The 13487-nt window shown below is 43.4% G+C and overlaps 1 protein-coding gene across 1 annotated transcript in view; it reads left to right on the top strand.

The window, feature by feature from the left end:
* Window positions 1-13487, top strand: part of spega (striated muscle enriched protein kinase a) — a gene marked incomplete at both ends in the record, with an annotated part of 46339 nt that overhangs the window by 22323 nt on the left and 10529 nt on the right. Inside the window, 26 exons of the mRNA XM_080527284.1 lie at window positions 73-503; window positions 772-918; window positions 1180-1362; window positions 4102-4271; window positions 4478-4566; window positions 5143-5315; window positions 5594-5780; window positions 6341-6414; window positions 6626-6784; window positions 7081-7270; window positions 7401-7630; window positions 7869-8051; window positions 8644-8748; window positions 9166-9372; window positions 9748-9871; window positions 10003-10175; window positions 10254-10366; window positions 10617-10785; window positions 11013-11112; window positions 11467-11667; window positions 12104-12161; window positions 12257-12334; window positions 12498-12670; window positions 12827-12853; window positions 13023-13175; window positions 13357-13399. Coding sequence (XP_080383410.1) covers window positions 73-503; window positions 772-918; window positions 1180-1362; window positions 4102-4271; window positions 4478-4566; window positions 5143-5315; window positions 5594-5780; window positions 6341-6414; window positions 6626-6784; window positions 7081-7270; window positions 7401-7630; window positions 7869-8051; window positions 8644-8748; window positions 9166-9372; window positions 9748-9871; window positions 10003-10175; window positions 10254-10366; window positions 10617-10785; window positions 11013-11112; window positions 11467-11667; window positions 12104-12161; window positions 12257-12334; window positions 12498-12670; window positions 12827-12853; window positions 13023-13175; window positions 13357-13399 — 3940 coding nt within the window. The remainder of the gene's footprint in view (window positions 1-72; window positions 504-771; window positions 919-1179; window positions 1363-4101; window positions 4272-4477; window positions 4567-5142; window positions 5316-5593; window positions 5781-6340; window positions 6415-6625; window positions 6785-7080; window positions 7271-7400; window positions 7631-7868; window positions 8052-8643; window positions 8749-9165; window positions 9373-9747; window positions 9872-10002; window positions 10176-10253; window positions 10367-10616; window positions 10786-11012; window positions 11113-11466; window positions 11668-12103; window positions 12162-12256; window positions 12335-12497; window positions 12671-12826; window positions 12854-13022; window positions 13176-13356; window positions 13400-13487) is intronic.

Genomic DNA, 13487 nt, shown 5'->3' with positions numbered 1-13487 from the left:
ATTTCACAATATTTCTACTCCATATTATATCCATCAGTATTACATAATGCAGTAGACACATTCTCCGCGCAGGGAAACTCTTCAGAGCCTTCCAGACGCGAAGCCACCACTCACAGCTGAAGAACAACCACCATCACCACCTAGGGACCTGGAGCAGTCTCCACCCAAGATGGACTGCAGGTCCCAGAGCCCCACAGCACAGACAGAACCACCTCTCCATGCCAAAGAGCCAGAAGTCCAGTATCCTTCAAAGCCCCCCAGACTCACTCCTTCCCCCACCCCTTCTATCAGCCCTCTGATCAAGAGGAGGAAGGGTGAGATGGGAAGAACCTCTCCAGCCCTAAAGCTGACCATCCCCACCATTGTGGTGGAGGATGAACCCATGGAGGAAGAAGAGGCTGGAGAGAAGAGAGATGTAAAGAGGAGTAGAGGTGGGAAGAAGGAGGGGAGGTGTCATAAGAGTAAAAGAGGGCATGCCAGGAAGCCCATGTCTCCTGAGCAAGGTATGGGATTCTGAAGGAATGGATGGATATATGAATGAATGAATAATGGAATGGCTGGATGAATGGATAAAGGAATGGATGAATTAATTCATGAATAATTGAACCAATTGCTCTAAAATGATTAATGCACCACATACTGTATGTTGAGTAATAAACTCCCAAAACAAAATGGACTACATTTAGTACACGCCATCCCACTGATCATCTCCTACAAACAATCCCAAAAGTCGAGGTGTCAGGTTGTAAGTGATTGTCTCTCCTTCTGTAGGCGACTCTTCAGATGACTCGTACATGTCTGCAGAGGACGGGCCAGCCGAGGCCCCAGAGATTGAGAGGCCCCTGAGGGACATCACCGCCCCAGCCGGCTCTGAAGCCATTCTGAGATGTATCATCACTGGCAACCCACTCCCTACAGGTAATCTCTATCCAGAAGATTAAAGTCCGGCATAAAGTTGCAATCTGGAGTTATTGAAATGGTGTCATCTAATTCCGTCTAGATAAGTGTGAAATATTCCTTTAGCCACAGATCCATGTACCTACCCCAATACATAGGCTACCTACATACATACAGACCATTCGGACGCAATGGATGTAATGCAAAACAGGCCTTGGATTAATGGGAAAGGGGGATGTGACTAAACCTATGAGTCCGTGTGTGTGTGTTACTCCCTGGCAGTGACTTGGAAGAAGAGCAACATTGAGATCAGAAGTAGCTTGTCTCATGTGGTTAAGGCTGAAGGGGAGATGCATTCCCTGGCGATAAGACAGATGAGGCCAGGTGACGCAGGGACGTACTGCGTCACAGCTGTCAACACCGCCGGGAAAGCATCTGGCTACGCCACGCTGTACATCAAATCAGGTGGGTAAGGTCACAGAGCCACACATTCAAACACAGGCATATACTGTACACACAAGGCCACACACACACACACACACACCACCACACGCACACGCACACGCACACGCACACGCACACGCACACACAAGCACACGCACATGCACACGCACACACTCACACACACACACACACACACACACACAAACATACACGCACACACTCCTCTGACATTTTGTGTTAATGACTACGATATAAGGCCTCTGCATCCCAGCCCAGGCTCTTCACATTGATAGTTACCATGGCAACTCATCAATTGTTAAAGGCATTCTGGTCCCATGGTGGATTTCAAAAACATAAGCTTGCCAGTCACAAAAGGTGCCCAGCTTTTAAAGCCAGGCTGCTGTTCAAAACTGGGAAGTGGTTATTGTCAACATAATGATTATTCCTCTTGGATACAAACATAGGCAAAAAAATGTTTAGCTCACTTTTGGTTCGTTCAGTTATTAGTTTATGCTCAGTGCTTGCTCGACAATGAGCAACACTGAATACATTGAAAATCCTCCCTTAAGTACATAGAATGTGCACCAATGTCAAAGTGTTACTTCAAAGAGGGAATAAGATGTGTTGTATTCAAAGAAATAGACCTTCACACCTCTCTAGTCTGATCCTCAATTGCAACCACAGCCATTCAGAGTCACTTTAATAATAGCTATAATAACATACTTAGTACTTAAAACAGACATGCATAGTTCTTTGCCAACCCAATAGCTCTTATATGCCACTCCCTCTTAGAGTGACTCATTCCAGATCTTTTGAGGAAACCAAAATATTCAATGTATAACCTGTGAATACCACATACTCTTCCTCAGTGTTGTCAACAGTGTTTCTCTGTAGAACGCTTTAGCTCTCTGGCGCTAACTCAGCACTACGGATGCTTTGCCATATTAGGCCAGCAGAGGCTAACTCAGGGGTATTTTTAGCACCCCCTTGTTCTCGTGGTAATTGCAGTCTGTTGTATGTCCCTCTATGAGATTAATGTTGCAATCATAAAGAATTTAGATTTCACACTGCAGGGTTGAAGTCAGGAGTTGTCAACTCATGTTCTGGAAGATTATGAGTCATACTTGAATGTGGAGGATTTAGCATTTTAACACAGTAAGCCCGAGTTTCAGATGAATGTGATAGAAAGAGGAGGCATTTTAGGGATGTTATATTCAAGGATATTTGGGGTATTAAAGTATCTGAAATAAATCCATCTATATCCCCAAAAAGTTTTTTTTATACTTGTGAAAATCATGGAAATGCATATGTATATATATGAAAAGTAATCTTTAGGTATAGGCATGACAGTGAAGTTGTGTTGTATAGTAGTTGTATAGAAGTTGTGTTGTATAGTAATAAAAAGGAATGAGGGAGTTACAGTAGGAGTCAAGATAGAAGGAGGATGGAAGAGAGAGGGAGAGAAAATAGAGGATGAGATTGAAATGTGAGATTGGCAGAAGGCTAGCTTCATGCAGCATTTGTGTAAACATTGGCAGGTTTACAGAAATGCTGCTAGAGTTAGTTCTTTGTACACTCCTCTCAGAGATGTAACTCTAGGTAAGTATTCTATTGCCGATCTATTCTGTCACTGCTTGGAGAAACCAAGACATTCTGACTACAAAGGTTTTCACTGTATGCAGTAATTTCTAAACATCTAATATTAGCATGCCTGCATCTTCTCTATTTTCTCTGTAGATTTCTTACAGTAGATAGCTTTTTGTCAAGGTTATGTAAATCATTCTGTTGCTTCATGTGTATCCTCAAGCATGACAGCACTATGTATGTATATGTTCGTTTTTGTTTTCCAGGAGGGAACCTTTTCATGTTCTTTTTTTAGATGTTATTTGTTCTTATTCAATTGTCAAGACATTGTTTGTTCTTGCCAGTGAAATAGGATTTTCAAGCCTACAATGCGCAAAAGAGATAGCTCCAATACCAACGTTGCTCTGTTGAAGAGAATTAATTTGGACTTTTGGAATGGCTTGGAGTGGAGACAATGTGTCTCCTCTGGCACTCTAGGGAATGAAGAGAGTGATTGGGTCAGGGATTCAGGGATTAATCCATTATCTGTCCAGCATTGGTCACTTCAAAGAGCTGTGTGTATGTGTGTGTGTGTGTGTGTGTGTGGGGGGGGGGGGTGTCTATGCAAGTGTGCGTGTGTGGTGTGTGCCTGCATGTAGCCTGCGTGCCTGCAAATGTGACACGTTCTAGTGTTTTGGTCCGCATTTCAACATCCGATTTAATGTTCTGACTACATTTCCGCATTGTTGAAAATCAATGACACATCGCTAGTCAACTAACAGCTTGTTTTGTGAGCCTGCTAACAATGTAAAGTAGTGTTAACTAGGTAGCCGTCCATTGCGTTATAGTATTTTGGTTTGACTAGCGAGTTTGTGTTGTGATCTTCAACAACGTTGAAATGTATTTCCGTGTTTCAAAATAAAAGTCTGAACATTTTGATTGGTTGCCGACATGCGGACTAAAACACTAGAACATGTCACATATGTTTCTGTCACTTACCCCTTACTCCTGCCAACTGCTCATCTTTGCAAACACGGAAATAGAAACAGAGTAGCAATAGTGTGAAGCCTTGTGTTATGTTGCTACTGAAACCCCAACATGTCATTTACGTACACGTCTCATATAGTACATGTCATTGTTTGCATTATCATATTTTTTACATATTCTTATTTTGTTTTTCTATCGTCCATTCACCAGAGCCAACCCAGGTGCACAGTGGGAAGCCAAGTTTGCCCCTTGAGGTCAGGAGTCCCATCCAATCAGACGAGGAGTACCTGAGCCCCCTGGAGGAGGTCATGGAGTTTGGGGACCTCCCTTCACAAGGGGCCCGGAATAAACACTGCCTCAAAGAAGCACCCACCTTCCAGGTAAAGACACAAACAAACAGTATGTCCAATCACAAACCCAAGCTTCATAAGAGATCTTGATGGAACACCTTTATGTATCCTTCATTTCTCCTTTATTTGAAGTAATCACCGAACTGACATGACTAGATTAATTTAACATGTAAGAGTTAGTGGTGAACAATCCATGTTAAGTATTGGCCATATGATTTTGTCCTGTCTTTTGATAGGTAGCCCTGTGTGACCAAGGGGTGACAGAGGGACAGGAGGTGATCATGTCAGCCAAAACAAAAGGAGAACCTAAACCTATGGTGTACTGGTAAGAGAAAATGGTTTAGCTGTGTGTGTGTGTGTGTGTGTGTGTGTGTGTGTGTGTGTGTGTGTGTGCGTGTGTGTGCACATGCGTGCATGCATGCATGCGTGTGAGAGGGAGAGAGAGAGAGAGAGAGAGAGAGAGAGAGAGAGAGAGAGAGAGAGAGAGAGAGAGAGAGAGAGAGAGAGAGAGAGAGAGAGAGAGAAAAGAGAAAGAGTGTGAAGCTAAAATACCAGCCCGTGGTTGCACTTATCACAGCATTGGCTTTACTGTAGGTGTCAGCTACTGGTATTGGTACTTGGCAGCCTTGGCCATGTGCACAACCTGAGTGCAAATGTCTGGCCTCCCAGCTGGCAAGAAATTGTTCTCTGTCAGCTACTTTGTGAAGCATAGCGGAGCATCTGTATGACCTTTGTAATAAGCTGGGTTCTTTGAATATAATGCTATGAACCCAAATAAAATATTCAAATGTGTGTGTTGTATGTAGAGTGCATCTCTCTTACTTTGAAAATAGTGTTAAAAAAAATACAAATAAAACAATGAAAAATTGTGTTTTCACAACCTCTATCATCTGTACCTCAGGTTCAAGGACAAAGTGACGTTGAAGACTGCTGGCCGCTTCGTCGTGAGTGAGACAGAAGATACCAACGAGATGAGGATCACTTCGGCACAAAGATCTGATGCAGGGGTTTACACATGCAAGATCATCAATGAACACGGAACCAAGCAGAGTGAATGCAGTCTAGAGGTCAAAGGTACGATTTATGGTAGCTGATATTAACTTGATTGAGGGACGTTTAGGAGGAATACCCATATTTTTTTTACAGTACATATTATTATCAGGCTTCCAGTTTTCAGGATAAAAACTGTGTGTACACAGACTGACATTAACAAAAGCACTGCATAAACATTGTTATGGCAGATATGACTAAAGATTTAGATGTGGGGTCTGCTTTTTGAATAAAGTTAACAAATTCCTCTGTGATACCAGGTTGCAATGAATTCCATTGGCCCCCTCTCCTTTCTCTTCAAGTTCCCCCAGCACAGGCAGCATTGGCCATCAGGAGACAGGTGCGAGACGTGGCAGTGAGGGCGGGAGAGTCGGCCATGTTTGAGTGCCACATGACTGGGCCTCAGGATGTGGAAGTTGACTGGCTGTCCAATGGGAAGCTGATCCAGCCGGCGCTGCTCAACTGCAAGATGCATTTTGATGGAAAGAGGTGGGTATATATAAAAAATGCTCTGCCCATTAGGCACTGGTTTAGGATCAGCTTACCCCAGCTTATGCCCATGAGGACGGGAGACAGACCTGGACGAAAGGAGGAGAAGGACGAAATCAAACTCAGCTCAATTTGGCCTATTTGCGTTTGTGTTTGACCCAGGTCTGGAGGGAAACTTGACAAAACTGACTTTAGATTAGATTTAGAGTATCAAGGCGCAACATCACCCTGCTCAAACTCAAAGGTGAGAAAGTGCTGTATACACATCCACATGCGGTACAGGAACTGGACAATATGCAATATAGCAATAATATATGCTGTATATTTAAATTACATCGATTATATATTGTAAATATCTGCTGTATTCGCTGCTCCCAAGCATTTTCTTGATTTGAGCTTAGGATTCAAGTCCACTGTGAACTGGGCCCACTGTGGGGCCCACTGAACAAACTTCATTTTAATTGCTGGATTGGCCAACACAAGGGCACGTAAGGCAAATTGTTCGCGTGTATAATAAGGTCCGTAGCCCAGACAGCTGATGGAGGTTCGGTCTCATACAGGTGCCGTCTGCTGCTGAACTCAGTGCATGAGGACGATAGTGGGACCTACACCTGCAAGCTGAGCACTGCCAAAGGTGAGTGATTCTCCTAGATATTGTGTTCATTTCAAACAATAAATACGGTAATCAACAGGGAAGATTTAAAAGAAAACATCACAAGAACAAATCCCTGCTTTTTACGCTCACTGGCGCACAATATCAGTTTCCAGTGACCAAACTATCCAACCCCAGGTTATGTTTTCAGCTTACCAATCAGCCTTACTGAATCTTCTCCCTCTTGTTTCAGAGGAGTTGACCTCCAGTGCCAACCTCAAGGTCACACCCTCCAGAGAGCCCCTATTTACCCGGAAGCTGGACATCTTGGAGGTCATTGAGGGTCGGACTGCCCGCTTCGATTGTAAGGTCAGCGGGTCACCCCCTCCTGAAGTTACCTGGACTCATTTTGGTGAGACCCCGCGAGTGTCCCTCTCTGGATACTGCTATACTGCTATGTGCGATTGTTACAGAATGGACAGCAGTAGATGGCCTTGGTGTAGTGTGATCGTTAGTAAACACAAAAACGGTTGCTTCATGTAATCTTAATTTTCCAGGATAGTTTTACTTGCTTGGCTGTCAATGAGACATTTGCGCACATATTGGAATAACGCATCTCAAGTTAGCATTTGACCTCTTCTGAGACCGGGGATAACCTAGTTCAAGTTGATACAATCTGGCATTGTCTTTGTCCCATCCTTCATTCAGAGACCCCTGTTGAGGACAATGAGAATGTGCGTATCTTAAAGGAGGGTGGCCGTCACCTATTGGTTATTGCCCACGTCAGCGGCGAGACCGAGGGCTTCTACACGGCCGTTGCTCGGAACGCTCACGGAAAGGCAGAGAGCACTGCCGAACTCTACATGCAGGAACCCAGACTTGTTATCTCCTCTCACATGTACGGGAATTACATATACACACGGTGCATCTCAATATAGCCTTTTAAAGGCACAATTAGCCTGTGTATCTCAAGATCTCTTTCTTAAGCGCTTTTCATAGAACATCTCAGTCTTTCTTGTTCCCTCCAGGGCCAAGCTGGAGAAGATGCCGTCCATCGCAGAGGAGCCGGAGGTCCTGGAGAGCGAGGAGGAGCGTCGGACCATGCCTGACTATATCAAACCCCTGTGTGATCTGGAGGTGATCGAGGGGAAAGAAGCGGTGCTTAAGTGCAAGGTAGCGGGCCTGCCCTACCCAACTATCGCCTGGTACCACAATGGCAAACGGATTGATAGTTCAGAGGAACGGAAGATGACCCAGTGTAAGGGGACCTCTAAAACCAAACAGGCTAGGCCACTTTAATGTGGCAATTTATATTAGATGCATTCTAATCTGATTGTGCCATCTCACTTTTTTTCTCTTTCTCCCCTTTCATGTTACTCCCTTCTCTTCTTGTCATCTCTCTCTCCCTACCCCCCCCCCCCCCCCCTCTCTCTCTCTCACACACACATACTCTTTCTTGCTCCCTCCTCAATTCATTCTCTCTCTTACTCCTTCAGACAGAGATGTCCACAGTCTGGTCATCCGGTGTGTGTGTCACACACATGGGGGCGTCTACAAGAGTGTCATCTCCAATAAAGTAGGGAAGGCCGCGTGCTACGCTCACCTCTACATCACAGGTATGAGTATCAGTGATTATAGTCACAAAAGAAAGAAAGAAAACTTTTTGCACACCTGTACAAGTGCATTCAGTGTGTCAAATGGAATTGCTGATTGAAAAGCACTGCCAATAAGAGGTTTTCTCTGGTATGGGTTGCTCTGGTACTATCATGGGTTCTGTCACACTATACCCCAAGGCTGAAAATGTAATTATGAGGAAGCATTCAATTTAAACATTTGCAGACAGTACAGTTAAAGGTCCAGTATGCAGTATTTGAGCTTTTGAAATAGTGCTAAATGGCCATAATAAATCCTAAGTGATCACGGAATGAGATTGCATGATAAAGAGGGCTCTGTTTTCTAAAATCTGGTGTCGAGGTCAAGCACTGGCCATTACTGACCATTTTTATGCTTTGTTTGTTTACGAGGATACGTACGGAATAAAAAACTAGCACATTTACATTTTAAAATGTCCTCTGTCAGATAGGGCAGCAAAGTGCAAAATGACATGCTGCACCTTTAACACATACAGTATATTCAGTATAGGTAGGTTCAGTATGAAGCAGGACTCAAACAGTATCTTCAATGACTCAAACCATGCTACAAGCTAATTAGCCATTAGGTCCATCTGACTGACCCTGTTGGTCTCATGAACGTTGGCTTTTGTTTCGACAGACATTGTTCCTGATCCACCTGAGGGCCCTCCAGTGGTAGAGGCCATAACAGGGAAGGCCATCACACTCAGCTGGAAGAGACCAAAGAGGCTCGACCCCTCAATAGGTACCCCTGATCATAGATTTGTATGGTTCTGATTCTTATGTTTGTCTTTGCATGAAAAGAATGAGTTACAATACCCCATAGGCATTTGTTGTGTAACAGTTGTGAGATTAGGGTTAGGGTTAGGGTTAGATTTTTAAATATCATAATGCATCTCACAGACAATCTCGCAGTTGAAAATAATGGTTTTTAAAATGTTGATTATTTACGTAATTTCAATGTTAAAAGGATTATATTGATGTAAGGTGAACTTCCTAACCAAATGGATACTTAATGAGTTCTGTTCTTTTTCTTTTTCAATTTTGTCATTGATATGTTGTGTTACCTTTCACAATAAGTCAATCAGGCTTGGGAGAAAAACTGCAATGATTGATGTAAATGTCAGTATACAAATATAGCTGCCCTTGGTTGTGATTCCAGATGGCAGTTCTCTGACGTATGCAGTGCAACAGCAAGCACTGGGCTCCATCCAGTGGACCATCATAGCCTCCAACCTGAGAGAGACTTCCTACACAATTGCATCTCTCACTAAGGGGGTCCGCTACGCCTTCAGAGTCCTGACTTCCACCTCCAAGGCCCTCAGCAAACCCTCTCCCTCCACTGATTTAATGCAGCTTATGGACAAAGGTACTTTTAGACCCCAAATCTATACAATAATTGAAGTCTGCAAAGGATAAAGATGATGGGCCAAATCCTAGCTTTATCAGCGTGATTAACTCAAATATTTACGTAAATCTTCTATTGACATCACTGCATTATTACACAAAAGGCAAGTTAAAAGTGTGGGTCTCAAGTTACAGTATGATTCGGCCCAATATTTTCACTGATATTCAACATTGAACTAATTATATGAGGAGCCCTTCCATCTATTTGAGATACTAATGTTGTTTTTGGAAAGGTCCGTGCAAAGTGGAGAGAAAATGTCACCCTCAGTTATTTGTGATATTGGGTTATTGAGTTATTGGCTGATGTAAATTCCTAGTTTGAACTTGACCTCCTCAGGTCCCTATCTAAGGAAAGCTCCCATCATCCTGGATAAGCCAGACATTGTGTACGTGGTGGAGAACCAATCCGTGAACATCACCCTCACGCTCAACCACGTTCACGCGACAGTCCTCTGGAAAAGGTCAGTCATAGCGTCAAGCACATCTTTAGTATTTTATAATTACTGATTTTATTATAGAAGGCTTAATTAAGTTGGAATTAGGTTGACCTAGATCCTTCAGTGGTTTACCATAGGTCTCTCTTTACCTCCAGGAGAGGGGTGGTGTTGGTGAATAGGCCAGGAATGTTCGAGATGAGCATGCCAGACGATGACCAGCACAACCTGAAGATCCAACGGGTGAGGATCACGGACGCTGGTCAGCTGGTCTGCACGGCCAACAACCAGTTTGGAAGCGACCTTTGCACCCTCCAACTGGCCATTGCTGGTGAGTTTTCCTCAAGATCGATTTATTAATGTTTTCCATTTTACAAAGACAGCCATTTATAAAAAAATCTCCCAACAGTACCGCCTAAGTTTGAATCCATCATGGAGGACATGGATGTGCACGTAGGAGAGACGTCCCGCTTTGCCGTAGTAGTTGAAGGGAAACCCGACCCTGACATTCTCTGGTACAAGGTATGGGACAGAATGAATACAAAATGACAAGGAAGACTCCACCCACTGATGAACATTGTCCCAAGTGATGAAGACCTAAGCATTGAAACATTGTCCAATTTAGTAAACGCACATTGCCATGTACAATGATGTGTGGATTCTTCCTGTTCTTTTTATTTGACAACAGTATAGAAAAGGGAGGGGAAAGTTCACATTTCCCCACTCTAAATGGTCAAGAGACATTGATTTGTTGACTGTTGTTTGGTTCCAGGATGACATCCTCCTATCGGAGAGCAGTCACTTTACATTTGTGTACGACGACAGCGAGTGTTCCCTGGTGGTACTCAATGCCAGGCCCGAGGACTCTGGCGTCTACACCTGCACAGCCAAGAACCTGGCCGGCTCAGTGTCATGCAAGGCTGAACTCACCGTGCGCGCAGGTTAGATACCTTCTGTATTATGTTTTTGTGGATGTTTGAGTCACGGTTTTATGAATCTTCTGGCAATGACATACAGACAGACAACAGGTATTATCCAAATACTGTATATGCAGATCTACAAACAGAGAGACACACACTCACACACACACAAACACACACACACACACACACACACACACACACACACACTTACTGTATCACGCTGATGTTCGATCCCCTGTCTGCAGTGCGAAAGGAAGCAGTCGAGCCCATGGAGGATGAAGGGACCATTCTGAGAAAGATGCGGCGACCTACTGATTACTATGACGTACACAAGGAGATAGCGAGGTGAGTCACCAAGCTGCAAAATAACTAGACAGACAATCAGCCAGGCTATGTGTTTTTAATGGGTCTGTGAGAGGTAGCCACAAAGATCATTGTGAAGAACTCCACCACGACTCATACAGCATAATGATTCTAGACCCAAAAATAGATGAGTCACCACCTCAATAGAGACAAGTTGTTTGTTTTTGTATGACCTGTTAAAGATAGATTCAAAAGACGGCAAGGGGGACTGCCCCACTGTAAAATGCTCCATACTCCAACCATAATGTCAGTGTTTTGCCATGTCAGGTTTGTTTTCAGGTCACTTTCATACTCGTTTCAATGTATTCAATAATGTCATCATTGTCGACCGTTCAGGGGGGCTTTCTCCTATGTGAAGCGTGTGACTCTGAAGAAGGGGAAAGCAGAGTTTGCTGCCAAGTTCATCTCAGCGCGCGGTAAGAGAAAAGCCTCTGCCCTGAGGGAGATGGGCCTGTTGTCAGACCTAGACCACGAAAGGATCCTCTATTTTCATGATGCCTTTGAGAAGAAGAACATGGTCATCATCATCACGGAACTGTATCCTTTCATTGACTGACTCCTTGATTTGTATGATCATTAAAAATCTGTATGTGGACAAATTTAGAGTGAGTAAATGTTATTCTATATCATATTCAATCAAAAAATGATCCACATTAGGGTTAGGGTTACATGAAAACACCATCAAGGAAGCAGAAGAGTCAATGAATTCATATTCCACTGTTGTCCTTCCTCAATATGTGGAGAAAACTGAACATAACATGTATCTCAATGTTGATAATGTCCTTTCTACTCCCCTGGAGGCATCAATGAACTGAAAAGCTGCTTTTTACTGACTCATCAGAGATTGGTGGAACCAGCATGGGACCTAATGTGTGGGAGTTTTCCTTATGTATTATTCATTCCCAATTCACCTACCACATGGACTTTGCAATACGATTATCTTGCCTCTATTCTCCTTAATGGTTTTGTCAAGATATCATGAGGAGCTTCTGGAGAGACTGACAAAGAAAACCACTCTCATGGAGTCCCAGGTTTGTTACTATACACTACTTTTATACCCCATCCCTTTTCATATGTTGAAATTGCCAGGAAGTAGATGTATACTAAAGACAATTGTGCTGTGCAGATCCGGTCCAGTATTGGTCAGGTGCTGGAGGGGCTCAACTACCTTCACCAGAGAGACATCGCTCACCTTGACATCAAGGTATGATGCCTAATGACCACAAGCTATTATTATCAGAGACCCCTGGTTTTATATATAAACAGGATAATATATTCTTAATGTATTCGAATGGCAGCACATAATGGAAATCATATCTTTCATTTATTATGAATAATAATTTTGTCTTTGTTTAACCCTTCTCAAGCCGGAGAACATTCTCATGGCAGACTACAGTACTGACCAGATCCGCATCTGTGACTTTGGCAACGCTGTAAAGCTAGAGACCACCGAGGCACACTACTGCAAATATGGCACTCCGGAGTTTGTCGCCCCAGAGATTGTTAACCAAACGCCCGTCTCCAAGGCAACAGACATCTGGTGAGCCACCTGGTCGGTCTCACAGACTCGGGGGGTGGCTGTGATGGCAGACGCTTGCCTTTTATCTATTGCCTGATGAATCATGGTCCTCTCATCTTGCCATTTCCCTCACACTCTCGCTCTCTCTCTCCTTCTCTCTCTCTCCTCGATTTTCAGGCCTGTTGGGGTTATAACGTACCTATGGTGAGTGGTTACATTTGTGTTACTCTATGTGCATGATAGACTGCTATGGTCAAGACACACACTGCAAAGCTTGGATTCGTAAATTTGGACATAAAATTATAGACTTGACATCCAGGATACAAATGATTAGTAGTGTAACAGTGTCTCACAATGTATGTTTTCACTGCAGCCTGACAGGTGTATCTCCTTTCGCTGGTGAGAATGACAGAAGCACTGTTCTCAACATCCGCAACTACAATGTGGCTTTTGAGGAGAGTATGTTTGCCGACCTCTGCAGAGAAGCTAAAGGATTCGTCATTAAATTGCTGGTAGCTGACAGACTGTGAGTTGGGTACTTTTTCTATTGGTTAGTGCCTGACATTTTTCTTGGCCATCTGTCAAATGAATTTCCTTAATGAGAACATTTACACTTCTTTTATAAATCCAAGATAAGAGCTGCACATAAGTGATCATTTTGTGACGTTTTGCATCATTATTTATCTTCTTCTTTCTTTTTTTATCAGGAGGCCCAGTGCTACTGAGTGCCTTCGTCAACCGTGGTTTAAGGTGGGTTGCAAAGCAAAAGAGAGGTCCTTTATCTGTTTGAAATGTGAATATAAAATGTGTTTGATATTGTCAGTAATTGAATGTGTAT

The sequence above is a fragment of the Nansenia antarctica genome, assembly GCF_963989245.1.
Source record: "Nansenia antarctica genome assembly, chromosome: 3".
In the NCBI taxonomy this organism is placed as follows: Eukaryota; Metazoa; Chordata; class Actinopteri; order Argentiniformes; family Microstomatidae; genus Nansenia; species Nansenia antarctica.
This window is presented reverse-complemented; position numbering and strand designations above follow the sequence as displayed.